The sequence below is a fragment of the Pogoniulus pusillus genome, chromosome 38 (assembly GCF_015220805.1).
Source record: "Pogoniulus pusillus isolate bPogPus1 chromosome 38, bPogPus1.pri, whole genome shotgun sequence".
In the NCBI taxonomy this organism is placed as follows: domain Eukaryota; kingdom Metazoa; phylum Chordata; class Aves; order Piciformes; family Lybiidae; genus Pogoniulus; species Pogoniulus pusillus.
In genome coordinates, this window is record NC_087301.1 from 3,096,691 (window position 1) to 3,114,632 (window position 17,942).

At 51.1% G+C, this 17,942-nt stretch overlaps 1 protein-coding gene across 1 annotated transcript; it reads left to right on the plus strand.

Annotated features, from left to right (window-relative positions):
• The first annotated feature begins 5,417 nt into the window (after positions 1 to 5,417).
• On the plus strand, positions 5,418 to 9,456 carry BSX (brain specific homeobox). The gene is made up of 3 exons (XM_064173105.1): positions 5,418 to 5,773; positions 6,885 to 7,081; positions 7,216 to 9,456. The coding sequence occupies exons 1-3, from the start codon at positions 5,506 to 5,508 to the stop codon at positions 7,459 to 7,461; spliced, it is 711 nt and encodes a 236-aa protein (XP_064029175.1). The 5' UTR covers positions 5,418 to 5,505; the 3' UTR covers positions 7,462 to 9,456.
• Positions 9,457 to 17,942: the final 8,486 nt, after the last annotated feature.

A 17,942-nucleotide genomic window follows, 5' to 3' on the forward strand; every position in this document is an offset into this window, starting at 1 on the left:
AGCTTTTCACTCCAGCTCCTCAAAGTATGAGCACAGGAGACAGGAGAGGCTTGCTGGAGGTCTAGAGGGGAGGCAAAGGTGCTCATCCACCTTATTTATAAGCACAGGGTGCCTATGTATACGTTGTGATGTATCACAAAATATCTCAAGAGTTAGAAATCTTCTCCCACAGGCTACCTTGGGTGGAAGTTTTCTCTCTGGGTTTGAGAACTAGATAAAACACCAGCTCCTGTCATCCAGGAGCTTGTGACTAGATCACAACAGCTCCTCTGACCTTGGAGTGCATCACTTGTGTGCTTTTCAGTTTTTAAGGCTTCAAAATGAGGTGCTGGAGAGTTGGAAAGTCAAGAGTGGGATTGAAAAGAATCAAAGTATTTGCGTCATTTAGTTTTGTGAGTTCCACTGGGGTTTATGTGAGACACTCCTCACTTCTGCCAGCCTGAAGCCAGGCTCAGGGGTTATGTATTTGAAGTAGTCTAACTAGGAAAAGACATACAAGGTCTTCATGAGGAAGCTGGAGCTGCAAGAAAGACTCTGACAATTAATCAGAGGAAACTCACAAAGAACTGTAAGAAAACAGTGGGACTAAACCAAAAGGCTGAATAGATTAGAAAGGGACAAGGAGGATTATCCTGTCCCAAAAGCTAAAAGCAAGGATGTACAAGGTTCATACATAATGAAATAAGGGGGGGGAAAGGAAGGTTCTGAGATATTAGGGTAGGAGGGGGGGAAGAATTAAAATGTTGAGTTGTGCAGATGATTGTTACACAGCTGGAAGGAAAGGAAACAAATAAGCATTGACGTGCTGGAAGCAAGAGCAAAGCAGTGACTACAGGAGGAAGAATGGATTTTTTGAGAGCAAAGGATTAGTGAAGATCTCAAAGTACAGATGGTCTTGGGTGAAATAATCACCTTTGACTCAAGGGAGTAAGCAGTGCCCATGGGTTGGTCACTCAATGGGGAAGAATTGATATGCAACCAAATGAAGAGAAGGCTAATTGAAAGCAGGTCCCAGGGAAACTTCTAAGCCTCCCTCCTAATTTCTGACTCGTTCAATAACAAAACAACAACAGAGAAAGGAAAGGGAAGGGAAAGGGAAGGAAAGGAAAGGAAAGGAAAGGAAAGGAAAGGAAAGGAAAGGAAAGGAAAGGAAAGGAAAGGAAAGGAAAGGAAAGGAAAGGAAAGGAAAGGAAAGGAAAGGAAAGGAAAGGAAAGGAAAGGAAAGGAAAGGAAAGGAAAGGAAAGGAAAGGAAAGGAAAGGAAAGGAAAGGAAAGGTCTTGTCTTTCTGTGTTTCGGAGCACTACAGATAACCCTGCTGGAGCTGAACACAAATATCAGCTAATTGAAAAGATCCTAGGTCTCAGGTAGCATGAGTCAGTATTTTAGGGGAAGTCTTTAGACCAAACCTGTCAATATTTTCATTGGTTTATGTAAGTAGGCTGCCTTTAGAAAATGCCATGGGTTGGCAGGGTTGGGTGCCAGGTGAGACCTGCAGAGAAATGGCAAGGGCAGACAGGAGGTAGATAGGCAAAGGGATGTGCAGCAAAAGACAGGAGTGTTTTTTCCCCTCTCACCAGCAGCACCCATTGACTCTCTGGGCAGAGGCACCCTGCTCCTTCCCCCGGGGTGGGGAGAGGTTTTGCCAGAAGCAGCATACATGGAACATTCTCCATTAAGCCATGCTTTGTGTTCAAAAGACCTCTCTCTACGTAAGGACTGTGGCTACTCATACCGAGCTCTTCAGACCTCTTTCCTGCAGCCAGGCTCCCATTTCGATCATATCAAGGCTGTCTGTTTTTAATTTAACCCTTCCTTTTGGAGTGGATGTGTCTTGAAAGGCCTGAAAAGGCTGGGCTTCCAGGCTGCCTCAACTCTTCAAGAGCTCTGGGAAGGTAAGTGCACATATTTTTAAACTGCACCAAATTTATCCCTAATGCAACACACAGAAGTAAAGCTCCTAACATCAGTGTAGCTGCACTGACCTTTTAAATCACAAACACACACACACACATGCACACACCAGGTTTAAAGTCAGATTTCTGTTTCACTGGACCAAATTTCCTCATAATATCTTCAAATGATCTTAAGCATGCAAGTAATGACAAGTGGTGTTTATATAAAGCAAAGCACCTGTGTGTTATTAAATCATGGCAGGAGATGTGTGTCTGTACACAGAGCCATAGAGTGGTTGGAGTTGGAAAGGACCTTCAGGATCATGTGTGTGGGGAATATGCCTGCATTGCTACCAGCAAGGTTTATAAAGCTCTTTGAGCCTGTAGAAATCATTCTATTTTCTCTGACTGAAGAACCAAGGAACAAACTCCATGCTGGTGTAGCTGCCTGGGTTCAGATGTGCATGGTCTTGAATTGGTTGGGGGTTCCAGGCTGAGATGTTTTGCAATCCAGCCAGATGTTTGGAGGAGAATGCAAAAGCAGTTCTAGTTCCTCCTCATGGAAAAGGAACACACAGCGAGTAAATCACACACTGAGTGAAGCAAACAAACCTGCTGCTTCTCCTTGTCTTGCACTGACTCCAAACTGTCTCATTTTCTCCTCTAGATGTGCCCCTCAGCCCAGCAAGACCTCAGCTTCTGCCCAATGTTGGGACAGCTTTTGCCACATCTGAGCAAAAAGCTGTGGGACTACCTCACTGAGGGACCCCACTTCATTAAGAAGAGAGCCTCTTTGAAGCCCCAACCCATCCATTTGGCAGCAAATGAAGTCGTTTGTGTATGCAAAAACTACATAGGAATATCAGCTTGTGTGCATGTCTGGCCAGCCAGGGAGAGAAATGAGCTATCTGGAGACTGGTCCTTAGGGAAGGCTGAAGGTGCAGCTGGAGCTGGAAGTGTTTGAGGGTCCTGGGGTGAGATCCATACTGCTGGGTCCCCATCACCATGGGAACCTGAAGAAGAGGGCCAAAAGAGGAATAATAGGTAAGAGGCTTGTAGGGCAAGGAGGTCACCCTGCCAACAACCCCACTGGTGGTGTTGCAGCACCTGCCCCCCACTCCTGCTGTTACAAAAAGCCATGAAATGTTAAGTTAAAAAATCCATGGGTATGAGAATTTCAGTGCAGAGGTCACCCCTTCCTGAGAGGGTTACCTTCCTTTCAAGGGACTTCACAGACAGGAGACTCACCTCTCCTTCTTGCCCTTGATTTAGCTCCAGGGAGATGCTGCTATGCCTGAAGCACCACTGCTTAGTTTGGGACCAGGTTTTGCTGCTGTTGCTGCAAGGTAAGAGCAAGACAGCCGCCCCGTTTTCACCTCTCTAGCCCCATTGCCACCTCTCTAGCTCTACTCTAAATAAAAAAGGATCTCCAAAAAGCAGCCCCTTTCAATGTCTCTCAGGCAGGGAAACTCTTGCCTGAATCCTAAAGCTGTGAGCCAATCTGGCTGAAGTAAGACCTCTTTAATCTTTCAGATCTACTTTAAATATACACATACACACACCCCCAGTGACGAGCAAAGCCCTGTCCCCTCACCCCTAGATTATCAACCTGAGCTGATGAAATGGCCAGTCAAGCTGCTTACACCCCCCTGCCTGCACTCCCTCCAATAACAAGTCAGGCATTAGACCCATTTCATCACTCTTAGTTCATTTGCTTACTCATTTGCTCCTCAGAGAAAGTTGTTAGCCTGTTGTATTTTTAAAGCCTTGGCCAGAATCCTGGGCTGATGCTGAAATGAGCATTTCAGGAGGGGCACAATGCAACAGTCTTTAAAAGTAATTTTGGGGGGGGGGGAGGGTAAGTTTCTTTTTTCCACCCCCCTGAAGGAAAAGAGGGAGTTTTGCTGACCTTTCCCCTAGCCCTGCACCTGCCAAAGCTCTCCTGCCTCTGTGCAGTGCTGTGCCCACATCCATACTGTGCGGGCACAGGTGTGCAGCAGATGCAGATACAGAGATGTTTGTGTTGCTTTCGGCGGTGGTGCCCACACGTGGGTACCACGCACATGAAATGAATCATGGGCATGGCTGCTGTATCTAGAGACAAAAGCCATGCCTTGGGTTTTCCTGCTGAAACTGGGGAGCTCTACGGTCCTCTCCACCTCTGGCCAAGCATGGAGCCACCACATCTGTATTTCCAAAGCTGCCTCATGAGATAACTGGCAGTTCTGGATGCCCGCGGGTGAGCACCACCCACTGCTCTGCCCGCATGTGGCGCGCCAGGAAAGAGCAAGCACCGCTAGAAAACTCAGGCACTGCGAGTGGCAGGTTCATAAAGGCAGGAAGATTGCAGTTTCTATTCTTTTAAGAGTTGTTTTTTACCACTCACCCCTCCTCATCTATTTACCGTTTACCAGCTCATCCATATGGAAGACGTGGCTTACACTTCCCTGAGAACTGTACTTTTAGGACTAATTGATTCTGGTAATTAATTTGTTCTACCTGCTGGATCAGATGGAAATGCTGTCCGTGTGCCCAAGGATTAGCACTTGCCTTTCTAACATCTTTCTTAATTATCTAATAGCATGGGTTGAGCGAATTCTGGCTCTATTAGAACACTTTTACTATTAACAGCAGTGATTGGAATTGTGATGACAACTCGATTTCAACAAATTAGAGCTTAAAATCAGGAGATGAAGGAGAAGTGCCTTCTTTTAATTTCCCTGAGTTTAACATCAATAATTAGAGCAATTTTCTGAGATGCGAACCGAAATTATCTCAGCTAGGCTGTGGTGTATCACCCTCATTTGAGCAAATTGACTCCCGGGAAATGAATGTTACAGATTAAGGGGGGGGAGGGGAAGGGGGGAAAAAAAACCTCAAACCCAAACAAACAAACGGAGGAAAGACCAAAACCAAAAACCAAGGGAGGGGAAAAAAAAAGGTAAATAAACGAAAAGGATGTGTTAGAGCAATGCTGAGCAGGGACTGGGTGGGGACAGAACCCCGGCGAGGTAGTGATGTGAGCGGAAAGAGTCAAGCAGAGTGTGGGACAGGTCGGGGAAGTGCCCCTAATACCCTTCTCACCTTATGCCCTCCCTGCCAAGTTTTGGCTTTTAAAAGGAAAAGCAGAAAACGTTGAAGGAAAAGGCGCCAACTCCAGCGCTGGGACCGGGACTGAGGCTGCTGCGCTGCTCGGGGGGAGGCTGCGCGGTAGCGGAGAGGCTCCGCGCCCCCTCCGCGGTTCGGGTAGCTCGTCCCACCCCACCCCGGGCGTTGGCGATTGGTTCTCTGCAGAGCCCCCTGCCCACCGCGCCTCAAAGGTGCGCAGCTCCCCGCGCAGCCCGCGCCCACCCACCTCTCATCCCCCGGCTCCTGCCGTTTATTTCTGGCTGGGGGCAGATTTCCTCTGCCTTTGGTTGGTTGGTTGGTTTGGTTTCTTCCCCTTAAGTTGTGATCATTCAGTTTTGCTCAGGATTTCTTCTTAAATTGTTGTTTACTTGTTATCTTCCTCTTCATCCCTTACCTTCGGCCCTGGGAGGTGCAGCCGCCGCCCTCTCGCCGCCGGCAGCCCAGCGCCTTCCCTTCCCTGCTGCCTGAGGGGCGACAACAGTAATGAACCTCAACTTCACCTCTCCCGTGCACCCCGTCTCGGCGCCCAGGCCCACCTCCTTCTTCATCGAGGACATCCTGCTGCACAAGCCCAAGCCCTTGCGGGAGGTGCCTGCCGAGCACTTCCCGGGCTCCCTGGCCTCCCGTGTCCCCCTCTTGGACTATGGGTACCCCCTGATGCCAGCCCCGACCCTCCTGGCGCCTCACCCGCATCCTGCCCTGCATAAGCCGGAACATCACCACCACCACCCCTACTTCCTCACCACCTCGGGTAAGTGCAGCCCTTCGCAGAAGGAACCTGTGGAGTTTGTGGCCAGGTGGTGTCAAGGTGGGGACTTGGGTGGGGACAGGAGCCCCCAGCCTCGGACGGGACAGGCTCCAGCAGAGAAAAACGAACCCTTCCGTGGTGGTGAGCACCTGCCCGCATCCTTCACTTAAGCCCTGGCTGCCTGCCCCGGGCAGCACCCGACAGCTTCCCTCTTCCAAGGGGCAGCTCCAGCTGCCGGAGCTCCGCCGGCCGTAGCCCCCGGTGCCGGAAATCCCGGGCAGTGCCAGCTTCGTTATCGGGTAAAGGAGCATCCCGCGCTGCGCTTGTCAGGCATTAGGTTGCCCGAGATCTTGAGGATTTCCCTGTCCTTCCCTTTGCCTTTAATTTTTACTTTGACAATTACTTCAACTGTGAGACCGCCAGCATCTCTTTTTCCTTTCGTTGTCCCTCCAGACGGTGACCGGGCTTCGTTTTCTCCACCCCAGCAGCACTGCTGGGGCTGTACCTGTTCCCCTCCTCGGGGCTGGGACAGTGTTCACCCTCCTGGCCGGAGCCTGGGGCTCTGCCAGCGTGGTGATGTGCGCTCAAACCTTCCCGGGCCCGTTCCCTTCTCTGGAAGCAAACCCTCCTCCAAAGTTTCTCACCGGGCACCTCAAGTCGCGCACCGGTGCGGCTGCTGGAGGAGCGCTCTCCTCTTCCCCACTCTCCTCCCAGCCTTTTCCAGGGTTTCTCTGTACTTTTCCTTCTCCATTTCGTTGTGATTTAATTGCTGGGAGGTTTTCCTGGCAGGGCTGAGCAAGTAGCCGTGGGAAGGTTGCGGGAGATGTCCGAGCTGCCTTTGCCTTGGTGGGTTCAGCAGAGCAGAAGCGCTTTGCGGTTCCCCGTGTTTTCGGAGCAATAAAACCCGACCAAACCAAACCGATAACATAACCTCATAAACGAAATAAAAGGGGAAAATAGGAATTAAAAAAAAAAAAAAATCTAAAGGTCGTGAACCCAACCTCGAGCCGCTGCAGCCCAGCAGGGGGTCGCAGAGGGCAGAAGCCTTCGGGTAGCTCCGGGATCGGTTCCCTGCCCGACGGCAGCCCGGGTCTCGGCCGTGTGTCCCCCCCAGGAGTGCCGGTGCCGGCCCTGTTCCAGCACCACGCTCACGCCGAGCTTCCCGGGAAGCACTGCCGCCGCCGCAAAGCCCGCACCGTCTTCTCGGACTCGCAGCTCTCCGGCCTGGAGAAGAGGTTTGAGATCCAGCGCTACCTGTCCACACCCGAACGGGTGGAACTGGCCACGGCCCTCAGCCTCTCCGAGACGCAGGTACTGTTGAAGGGGTCTGGCAGCCGTCTCCACCCCGTATCCCCCGCGGCATCCCCACCTTCGCTTTTTAATTTTTATTCATTTTTATTGCTTCTTTTATCACTATTTTTTCCCCTCCGTCCTGCTCTCTCCAGGTTAAAACCTGGTTCCAGAACCGGCGGATGAAGCACAAAAAACAGCTGCGAAAAACGCAGGACGACCCTAAGCAGCCGGGCGCCGAGGAGAGCCGGGAGCTGAGCTCCCCTGAACCCGACCTGTCCGAGGCAGCCGGCGCCGAGCCCCGCAAGGGCCCCCCCGGCCCTTTCCTCCTGCAGGACCCCGAGGACGAGGTGGACATCCTGGAGGAGGGAGACCTCTGCACCGGCCCCCACCGCCTCTAGCCGGCCGGGGCTCACCTGTCTCTTCGGGGCGGCTCTGCTTCAGCCCCAGTCCCGCAAGCCGCTCCTTATCCCCCAGCTTCCAGTCGTGCCGGAGCCCCGAGGGAAGAGGGTCGCGTTTTGGAAGGAGGTGTTGATGCAAGGGGGAGCCCATTCCCCGACGGGCAGGCCCAGGGAGAAGGCAGCGGAGCGGTGCGGGGGCACCACGGTACCCACGGCATCATCCCCGAGCTTGGCCCGATGTGACAGAGCGAAACAAGGCAAGTTTCCCCTCCCTTCCGTTCCGTTCGAAATCTCGGACTTCTCCCGATCCCCGAGCTTTCCAATAAAGGTACAACCGTGGCAGCTTGCTGTGGTCACTGAGCGGCAGTGGAGATGCCTCGGCCTGACCCCGCCAAACCCGCAGAGCATCCCTGAGCTGGACTGATGCTCGCCACATCCTCCGCGGGGAGGTAGGTTGGGGTTTCATCCCGGGCAGAGCTTCCAGGACACCCATATACTAAAAAAAACCAACCGAACACCCCAACAACGGAAAGAACAAACCCAAAGAATCTTACAAACGCACTCGGAAGAAACAGGTGAGACCAAACCAGGCATGTATTTAATTCCGAGATGGGGAAGGGGGAGCAGCAGGAATCTCTTGATCCAGTTAGGACTTTCAAAAGCGATTTTCTCCAGCTCGGAGCATCACCTGCATGGGCAAACTGATTCCTTCACGGCTTCCAGTCGTGAAGCACCTTCGGGTTAATTTTCCTCTCAAAGAGCCGCAGAGCTGATCCCACCTTTGGCTCCTGTTTCCCCTCTGCTTCTGCCCCAACCTCTGAGCTCCGTACTGCAGTCAGAGCAGTCATGCTCCGTGTTCGCTTTTCCTTTCTCTTTCTGCCAGGGAAATGGTTTCATTTCCAGGTTAACGATGATGTTTTAAATTATTATTATTTGTTTGCTTTGGGTTTTAACTTATTATTTATTTGTTTGCTTTGGTTTTGTTCTGCCGTGAGCTGCTGGCTGACAAATGCGCTGGGAGCGCAGCGGAGACTTCGCATCTCCAGGGGAGGGCTGCAGCTTTCCTCGGTAAAAATCAGTAGCAAAGGCTGGGTTGGCTCAGACGGTGGCTGCGCAGCCCCGCTGGCATATCCGTGCCTCCTTGGGTTATTTATTCTTTCCTCTCGTTTTGATTTTCGCTTTGCCTTTGTTTTTTAACGGGAAGTAAATTTGGTTGTCGGCTATCGCTAGACTTTCAGGGCATTTTTTCACTACGGGACAAGCAGGAAACGTGTCCCCGTTCGGTATATCGAATTCAGATGATTGGAATGTGAATGTGTGTTTCGGTTTCGTGGGGTTTCCTTTTTTTCCTTTCGGGTTTTCCGTTCGGTTTTGGTTCTTTGGTTGGTTGTGGTGTGTTTTTTTTTTTTTTCGTTGTTATTTTGGTTTTGTTTGGTTTGAGTTTGGGGTTTATTCTTTTTTTAACACGTAAAACAATAAAGGTCAGACATTAGGAGAGGAAAGACATCCAATGCCCAACCACTTGTCCAGAAATGATTCGTTATCTTTTACCTGATGGATAAAAATACTTTCGGGACAAGTATTTTCATCAATAAATTCTACGAAAATGCCACCCGCCCCCCTAAAAAAATTAATCATTCATTAAGAAGAGAAACCAAACCAATTTCCTCCTAAAGCCTCGGTGTGGTTCGCAGATCATTTGGAGAGCCAAGCGCAGGGTACAGCAGGTTGTTTTCCATTGCCATGGTGCTGGCTGGAAATGCTTCTTTCGGCTCCGTGGCTCTTCCCTTCTCTCCACACCTACCCGGCTGTAGGCAGGGAGGTGATGGAAATCATCTCAATAAGCTTTGGACTCGATGCTGTTGTAGATCCCTATTCAGTCGCCCACCACGTATTTCGTTTGTTTTTCTCTGTACTGATTGTCAGCCTCCCCCTGAGCGCTCATTTCATTAGGAACTATTAAAAGTGATATAAAAGAGAAGCTCTACTGTGATATTTACATGGTAATTTTTTCTCCTCTGACAATATCTCCTGCTGCTCTTTCCGGGGCTGTGGATGTCCCGCTCAGAGGTGGCCTAGCAAGGCATGCTCTGCTCAAAGAGGCTGCTGAATTCACACTAGTCACTTGCCTTTGGTAACAGGATTGAGCAGCAAAATATTTAGGGGAAAGCAAAGTAAATCCCTTTCGTTTCATGAGAGAGAGTCTTAGGAGCAAGTATAAAGTAAAACAAAATTTGCACCTAGGTGAAATGGGATATGCAAAATATCTTGTCCTCCTTTCCATTGGTGTGTGATTCCTTTCCCTTGTGCACATAACTGTTCTCTCTAATTATTAAAGAGAAAGGTGTGTGATAAATTTCTGAGCTGGAAAGAGTGTGGAGGAGAAAGGCAGGAGAAAGTAAAAGAAGATTAAAATGCACAGATGAGAGGGGTTTGGGCACAGCCAACTTTTTCCTCCTCTGTGCATTTACACCACACTTTTTGCAAGGCATCCAGGGGATGTCATGGAAATGGTGTCAGTACTGCCAGGCTCTGCCCTCCCAGCACAATGAGTGTGGTCAGATGCTGTGTAACCAAGTACACTCCCTCCATGCCAAGTACCCCCAAAACTGGTGCTCATTGCTGTTGCAGCAGCAGGGCCGAGGCATTTGCACACTTGTGGCTCTCAAAGGAGGGAAGGATGCTGGGATTCAAGAATATGTCCAGGAACAGGCTCTGCAGCACAGGACCTTTTCTGTGCCACAATGCAGACAGTGCTGCAGATGGCAGCAAGCAAGGTGAGGGCTGATAAATCCCCCAGGTATCCTCACCTCAGACCTCTGGGCAGGAGCCCTTTAGCAGCAAGGTGCCACAGCTTTCCTGGGGCAGAGTGAAAGGCATGAAATACACCTAAGAGTCATGTTCCATCATGCCACCTCTAAAAGACACATTGTCAAAGATGAGGACTGTAAAGCAGATGAGATTCTGGCTATCTCCTGCAGTCATTGAATACTTCAAACAGGCGTGAACGAGATGTAAGGTTCAGATAGCCCCCAAGCCAAGCATTTGATAGTTATCATCTCCTGGTAGGGATTGCTTCTATAGTAAATTGCAATTGCATAAAAAATAGGCTTCCATTTATTTATTTACTTTGCATGCTGCCCAATCCTAAGTGCTCTCTGTGTGAGAATAAGGAAGCATGTGAAGGAAGGACCAATTCTGGTGGCTGTGAGAAAGAGCTTTAGATGCACAAAACCAGTGTTAGGTAAAGGCAGTGAATCTCCACTGGTGACAGCTGGCAAGGACGACTTAAAGCAGCCTGCCTTACAGAAGAGCCTGCTTTGAACAGAAGTGATACTGAGCCAAAAACCTGGATAGAGCAGATGCTAAAGAAGCATCCAGCAGCTCAGCAAGAGCTTTGCATAATCGTGAGTGCAGAGCAGGCAGCTGCAGGTAATACCACAGGGCTGGTTCTCTGTCTCACAGAAGCACTTAAGGGTTTGTTCCAGCAGGCAGAGCAAAGCCAAGACACACAACACCAGAGGATATTGAGTCTTGACTTCAGGAAACAAAATGAGTGGACTCAGCAAGACCTAAACAAAGTGTGCCAAAAAACTTGGTCAGCTTGCTTTTGCTCCTGGCACTTCAGAAACCTGTTACTCATTATCCTGATTTCAAACCAGCTTCTTCCCAAAAAGGCTATCTGTGCCCTAGCAGGTAGAGAATGCACTGCAGCCCTCTGTGGGATCACATTTTCCTAAGCTATGCTTTGCACCCATCTGCCTTTATCACCAACTCTTGCTACTGCTGTATGAACTCTGTGTCAGCAGCTGGAGCCACCCCAGGGCACTTCCAGCAACAAAGCTGTAAGTGTTTATTATGCTATAGAAAAAGGACAGAAATAAGTCACTTTTTAAAGCTGAGACCACCTAAGCAGGAGTTTGTAATTAATACAAGTGATGATGTCTGTTACTGTGACTAGAGGAGAGGAAGAACAAAGTCACCAGTGCAGGTGGCTACAACACTCAGGAGTGCTGTGGTGCCCATCTCAGCCTGTTACTGAGCACGGCAGTGAAGGAGACTTTGGGAACAGGCTGTTTATCTCAGAAAGTTTGATTCAAACAAGGACAAACCCCCTGAGACTGAGGCAGAGAAAGGAAATAGTTGCTACCTGAGACATCCTCTCCCTTACCAGCCAGCTCCTGCCAGGCTGGGAGGCAACACCTGCCAGGCTGCTGCCAGGAAGCTGGCATGACAGCATCATGCTATTGGATATCATAGAATGGTTTAGGTTGGAAGGGATCTCAAGAATCATCCAGTTCCAACCCCCTGCCATAGGCAGGGACACCTCCACTAGAACAGGTTGCTCAAGGCCTCATCCAACCTGGCCTTGAACACCTCCAGGGAGAGAGCATCGACAGTCTCCCTGGGCAACCTGTGCCAATGTCTCACCACCCTCACTGTAAAGAACCCTTTCCTAACACCCAGTTTGAATCTCTGCCAGTTAAACCCACTACCTCTTGTCCTGTGATTACAAGACCTTGTCAGTAGTCCCTCCCCAGCCTTCCTGTAGGGCCCCTTCTCAATCCACAGCACAGAGTCAGCAGCCTGTGGGCCAGCTCTTGCTGCCTTTGGTGAGACAGGGGTGACTTGAGAGGCGATGGTGATGCAGCAGCATTGCTCCTAACTAGAGCTGACCCTGGGTATCTGAGCACTGAAGCTGTTCTCAGCTTCTATACCCCCTAAATCTAAAATATTAAGAAATGGTGGCACTAGAAAGGGCACAGCAGGTACATGTTGAGAAGTGCACACAAATACATTGCTGCCTCTTAGAAGGCAGCTTGTGCTCATGATGAGTAACACTGCTGAAGCCATGAGCCTGTGGCAGGCAGGTTCTACTGCAGCTCAATCTCTCCCTGAATACTTAATGCAAAATCCAAGGCCCATTTCATATTTAAATTCCTTGCCTGCCTAATTTGAAAGACATTAAGTTTTGGCCTTTGCTTTTAAGCAGATGGATACTCATCATTTATTTGTGTGGTTCCTTTTTTGTGCCATCCTATCTGCTAGGTGCAGGAAAAATTTGCATTGATATTGAGGTAGATCAAAAGATTTCCTTTCCACATGTGTTGCAAATAATGTACTTCTCTGGGGGAAGAATATAAAAGACAAATCTCAACCCAGGCCTTTCCTAGTGGTCTGTGAGATGATCATGATCGCTGTCCTTAAATTAATCTATCCCCCCTACCTGAAGCAGCATAATCCCAAGCACAAATCCAGGCTGGGCAGTGCCAGGCTGGAGAGCAGCCCTGAGGGACTTGGGGGTGCTGCTGGAGGAGAAGCTCAACAGGAGCCAGCAGTGTGCACTTGCAGCCCAGAAAGCCAAGCAGAGCCTGGGCTGCAGCAGCAGAAGTGTGGCCAGCAGGGCCAGGGAGGGGATTCTCCCCCTCTGCTCTGCTCTGCTGAGACCCCACCTGGAGCACTGCATCCAGTTCTGGAGCCCCTGAGACAAGAGAGCTGTGGAGATGCTGGAGAGTGTCCAGAGCAGGGCCAGGAGGATGCTCAGAGGCTGCAGCAGCTCTGCTGTGAGCACAGCCTGAAAGAGTTGGGGCTGTGCAGGCTGGAGCAGAGGAGGCTCCCAGGTGACCTTCTTGTGGCCTTCCAGGATCTGAAGGAGGCTCCAAAAAGTCTGGGGAGGGACTTTTTAGGCTGTCAGGGAGTGACAGGAGTGGGGGTAATGGAGCAAAGCTGGAGGTGGGAAGATTCAGGCTGGACATGAGGAGGAAGTTGATCATGAGAGTGGTGAGAGGCTGGAATGGGTTGCTCAGGGAGGTGGTTGAGGCCCCATGGCTGGAGGTGTTTCAGGCCAGGCTGGCTGAGGCTGTGGGCAGTCTGATCTAGGGAGGGTGTCCCTGGGCATGGCAAGGGGGTTGGAACTGGCTGCTCCTTGTGGTCCCTTCCAACCTTGACTGATTCTATGATTCTATAATATGGCTTCTAGCCTAGCATGGGTTTAGTATTTGCAGGGTTCCTAAAAGTTCTTTGTTTTTGTAACAAAAGAAAAAAGCTGCACTGCAACACATCACCCACCCAGAAAGATCACCCTAATTTCCAGGAGCTCTAAAAGGTAGAAGGATGACAGAGAGGGGGAAGGTGATCAATTAAGACATTAAGCATTTTGCACCACACGGCCACATCTGCATGCCAGCCAAATAATAAGGCCATCAGCTCATTTTCAGGGGGCTGTTGCCTACTTCAACTCAATCCTCAGATCAAAGAGAAAATGTCTGCTTGCATTTTCTAATCAGAAAAGGGATGCTAATTCAGGTTCCTTAATGTGTGGTGGTAAGAGACTTCTTCAATTAACTGAATTCTATAGCTCAGAAAAGAAAAACGGGGGGACACAAAGGGAGTCAGGCTGCAAAGGCAGAAGTTCTCATTAAATCAAAGGTCCAATATTCATCACCTCCAGCATCTGGGGCTAAACACTAACCACGGAGAGCATCAAAGGGGGTTTAATGGGTTAAATTGAGAATATAATCTAATTAAAATATTAGATGCGAGTAAATAGCTCTTTGATATTCATCTGGAGGTTTCATTAGGACAGGTACTCGAGGCTCGTGTGAAGGGGGGGATTAGCACTTCTGAGCAGAAACTGCAAGCTGAGGTTCCCTGATCACAAATGCCTCAAAGTGTTGCCACTGGGGTGAGAAGTAGGAGGGGGAAAGCAGCAACCGGCAGAGGACAGAAACATCTGCCCAGGCTCGCCTGGGGGAGCACAGCACAGGCATGCGCTGGAGAGGGCAGGCAAACACTGCCCACAGGCGAGGGGCAAAGGCACTGCCCAGAGGCCTGGAGGGAAAGACACTCCCCAGAGGCCAGAGGCAGAGACACTGCCCAGAGGCCTGGGGGCAAAGACACTGCCCAGAGGCCAGAGGCAGAGACACTGCCCAGAGGCCAGAGACACTGCTCAGAGGCCTGGAGGCAAAGACACTGCCCAGAGGCCTGGAGGCAAAGACACTGCCCAGAGGCCTGGGGGCAAAGACACTGCCCAGAGGCCAGAGGCAAAGACACTGCCCAGAGGCCTGGGGGCAAAGACACTGCCCAGAGGCCTGGGGGCAAAGACACTGCCCAGAGGCCTGGGGGCAAAGGCACTGCTCAGAGGCCTGGAGGGAAAGGCACTGCCCAGAGGCCAGAGGACAAAGGCACTGCCCAGAGGCCTGGAGGGAAAGACACTGCCCAGAGGCCAGAGGACAAAGGCACTGCCCAGAGGCCTGGAGGGAAAGACACTGCCCAGAGGCCAGAGGACAAAGGCACTGCCCAGAGGCCTGGGGACAAAGACACTGCCCAGAGGCCTGGAGGGAAAGACACTGCCCAGAGGCCTGGAGGGAAAGACACTGCCCAGAGGCCAGAGGACAAAGACACTGCCCAGAGGCCTGGAGGGAAAGACACTGCCCAGAGGCCAGAGGACAAAGGCACTGCCCAGAGGCCTGGGGACAAAGACACTGCCCAGAGGCCTGAGGGCAAAGACACTGCCCAGAGGCCTGGAGGGAAAGACACTGCCCAGAGGCCTGGAGGGAAAGACACTGCCCAGAGGCCTGAGGGCAAAGGCACTGCCCAGAGGCCAGAGGACAAAGGCACTGCCCAGAGGCCAGAGGACAAAGACACTGCCCAGAGGCCTGGAGGGAAAGACACTGCCCAGAGGCCTGAGGGCAAAGACACTGCCCAGAGGCCTGGAGGGAAAGACACTGCCCAGAGGCCTGAGGACAGAGACACTGCCCAGAGGCCTGAGGGCAAGGGCACTGCCCAGAGGCCTGGAGGGAAAGGCACTGCCCAGAGGCCAGAGGACAAAGGCACTGCCCAGAGGCCAGAGGACAGAGACACTGCCCAGAGGCCAGAGGACAGAGACACTGCCCAGAGGCCAGAGGACAGAGACACTGCCCAGAGGCCAGAGGCAAAGACACTGCCCAGAGGCCAGAGGACAAAGACACTGCCCAGAGGCCAGAGGACAAAGACACTGCCCAGAGGCCTGGGGGCAAAGACACTGCCCAGAGGCCAGAGGACAAAGGCACTGCCCAGGGCCAGGAGGCTGAGGCAGGGAATGGCCTGTTCCAGAAGGTGCAGAGGACATTTGAAGGCCTCACCCCTGCGCTGCCCTAGGCAAAGCATTTCCCCTGCGCCATGGCCTGCTCTCCCCGCACTGGAGGACATCTCCTCCACCAAGCTTCTCCCAAAAGGCTCTAAAGTCACAGAACCACAGTGTCAGGGGCTGGAAGGGACTTGCGTAGCTCAGCCAGTCCAACTCCCCTGCCAGAGCAGGATCTCCCAGAGCAGATCACACACAACACATCCAGGTGGGTTTTGAATCTCTCCAGAGGTGAAGACTCCACAACCCCCCCGGGCAGCCTGTGCCAGGCTCTGTCACCCTCACAGGGAAAAATTCCTCTTCAGGCTTAAATGAACTCCTCTGCCTCAGCTCCCACCACTGCCCCTTGTGCTGGCACTGGCATCACCCAGCAGAGCCTAGCCCCAGCCTCCTGCCACTCACTCTGCACATCTTTATCACCATTGCTGAGGTCACCTCTCAGTCTCCTCCTCTTCCAGCAGCACAGCCCCAGCTCCCTCAGGCTCTGCTCCTAACAGAGCTGTTCCATTCCCTTCATCTCTGTGCTGGACTCTCTCAACCATTTTTATGTTCCTCTTGAACTAGGGGGCCCAGAATTGAACACAGTACTCCAGATGTGGCCTCACCAGGGCAGAGCAGAATCATAGAATATTAGGGGTTGGAAGGGACTTCCAAAGACTGAGTCCAACCCCCCTGCAGAGTAGGACCACTCCGGGCAGGTCACACAGGAGCAGGTCCAGGGGGGTTTTGAAGATCTCTGGAGGAGACCCCATAACCTCTCTGGGCAGCAGTAATGCAGGTCACACACTTCTGCCTGTGAAGGCTAACAGTTTACCTCAGCACATGCTGGGGAGAACAATCAACAAGGTGGAGAGCTTCTCATGTCTGAGATGAGTCAGGAGGCCTTTCAAGCAAGGCACAAGATGGATCTTCCACGATGGAGCAATAAGGTAAGGTGATCAATTTTTCTCACATTAGGTTGGGTGCCTGACTGAATCACAGAATCACCCAGGTTGGAAGAGAGCTCCAAGCTCAGCCAGTCCAACCTAGCACCCAGCCCTGGCCAAGCAACCAGACCATGGCACTAAGTGCCCCAGCCAGGCTTGGCTTCAACACCTCCAGCCACAGCCACTCCACCACCTCCCTGGGCAGCCCATTCCAATGCCAATCACTCTCTCTGCCAACAACTTCCTCCTAACATGCAGCCTGAACCTGCCCTGGCACAGCTTGAGGGGTGTGTTTCAGCAGCTAACCCACTTTCAGGAGGGCTGAGGCATCCTGAGGACTATGGGGCAGAGGTCAATGGCTGTGGTGGCGTTGGTTTGATGGTTGGACTCAATGATCTTAGATTCCTTTTCCAATCAAAGCTATTCTGTGAGTCTATGAAACTCACCCAGGACTCCTTCAAGGAGACTCAACCCTCCCCAGCACCCCCCTCCCCCAACACTATTTTTCTTTCTCCTCCCATACAAAGGAGACTCAATAAACTGCATAAAGCTATTTCACATCATCACAAGGTTGTTGCTTTTCCTCCCTTTTAACCAGCCTGTTTTCTAAGAGACTTTAGTGTGTTTCCTGCAACGTTCCCTTGTGTTCCAATCACATTTCAGATGTTGCCTTAATTCCTAATTCTCTAAGTGAAAGAAACAGAACCACTGTCAGAAACCCATCTGTTTGTTGTAATTTTGAGAGAATTAATCTGTTAAAAGCTGTTTCCTCTCAAACATGCAGCTCTCAATTATCCTCAGTTAGCCAATACACCTCCCAACTGCTTCTGGCTGATAACAGATTGTCTGCATGAGCAGCCAGAACTTGGTTTGCATTTTCTTGTCCTGGATGAAGCTTCAAAATTTGACCTCGTTGCTGTCTACATCTACCTGAAGTGAGGCTGTAGCCAGGTGGGGTTGGGCTCTGCTCCCAGGCAACCAGCAACAGAAGAAGGGGACACAGCCTCAAGCTGTGCCAGAGGAGGTTCAGGCTGGATGTTAGAAGGAAGTTGCTGTCAGAGAGAGTGATTGGCATGGGAATGGGCTGCCCAGGGAGGTGGTGGAGTGGCTGTGGCTGGAGGTGTTGAAGCCAAGCCTGGCTGGGGCACTTAGTGCCATGGTCTGGTTGCTTGGCCAGGGCTGGGGGATAGGTTGGACTTGGAGGTCTCTTCCAACCTGGTTGAATCTATGATTCAAAAATGTTGGGCTTGATGTGACAACACAGATAAGAGTGTAATACAATCAGCATTGCATCATTACCAGCTGCTTGCTTTGGTGCACATTTTTGTTGTCTTTCTCACCAGCCATGGATCATTTTTGGCTTTATTTCTGGGTAGTCTGCCAAATCTCCCCTGCACTTTAAAAAGAGAAACACTGCTGGTACTAAAATC

What these genes read in the sequence shown, in the direction of transcription:
- BSX (XM_064173105.1), top strand. Translation starts at nt 5,506, where the DNA reads ATGAACCTCAACTTCACCTCTCCCGTGCACCCCGTCTCGGCGCCCAGG. An exon ending in CTACTTCCTCACCACCTCGG is followed by an intron (nt 5,774 to 6,884) that starts GTAAGTGCAGCC and finishes TGTCCCCCCCAG; the next exon opens with GAGTGCCGGTGCCGGCCCTG. An exon ending in TCAGCCTCTCCGAGACGCAG is followed by an intron (nt 7,082 to 7,215) that starts GTACTGTTGAAG and finishes TGCTCTCTCCAG; the next exon opens with GTTAAAACCTGGTTCCAGAA.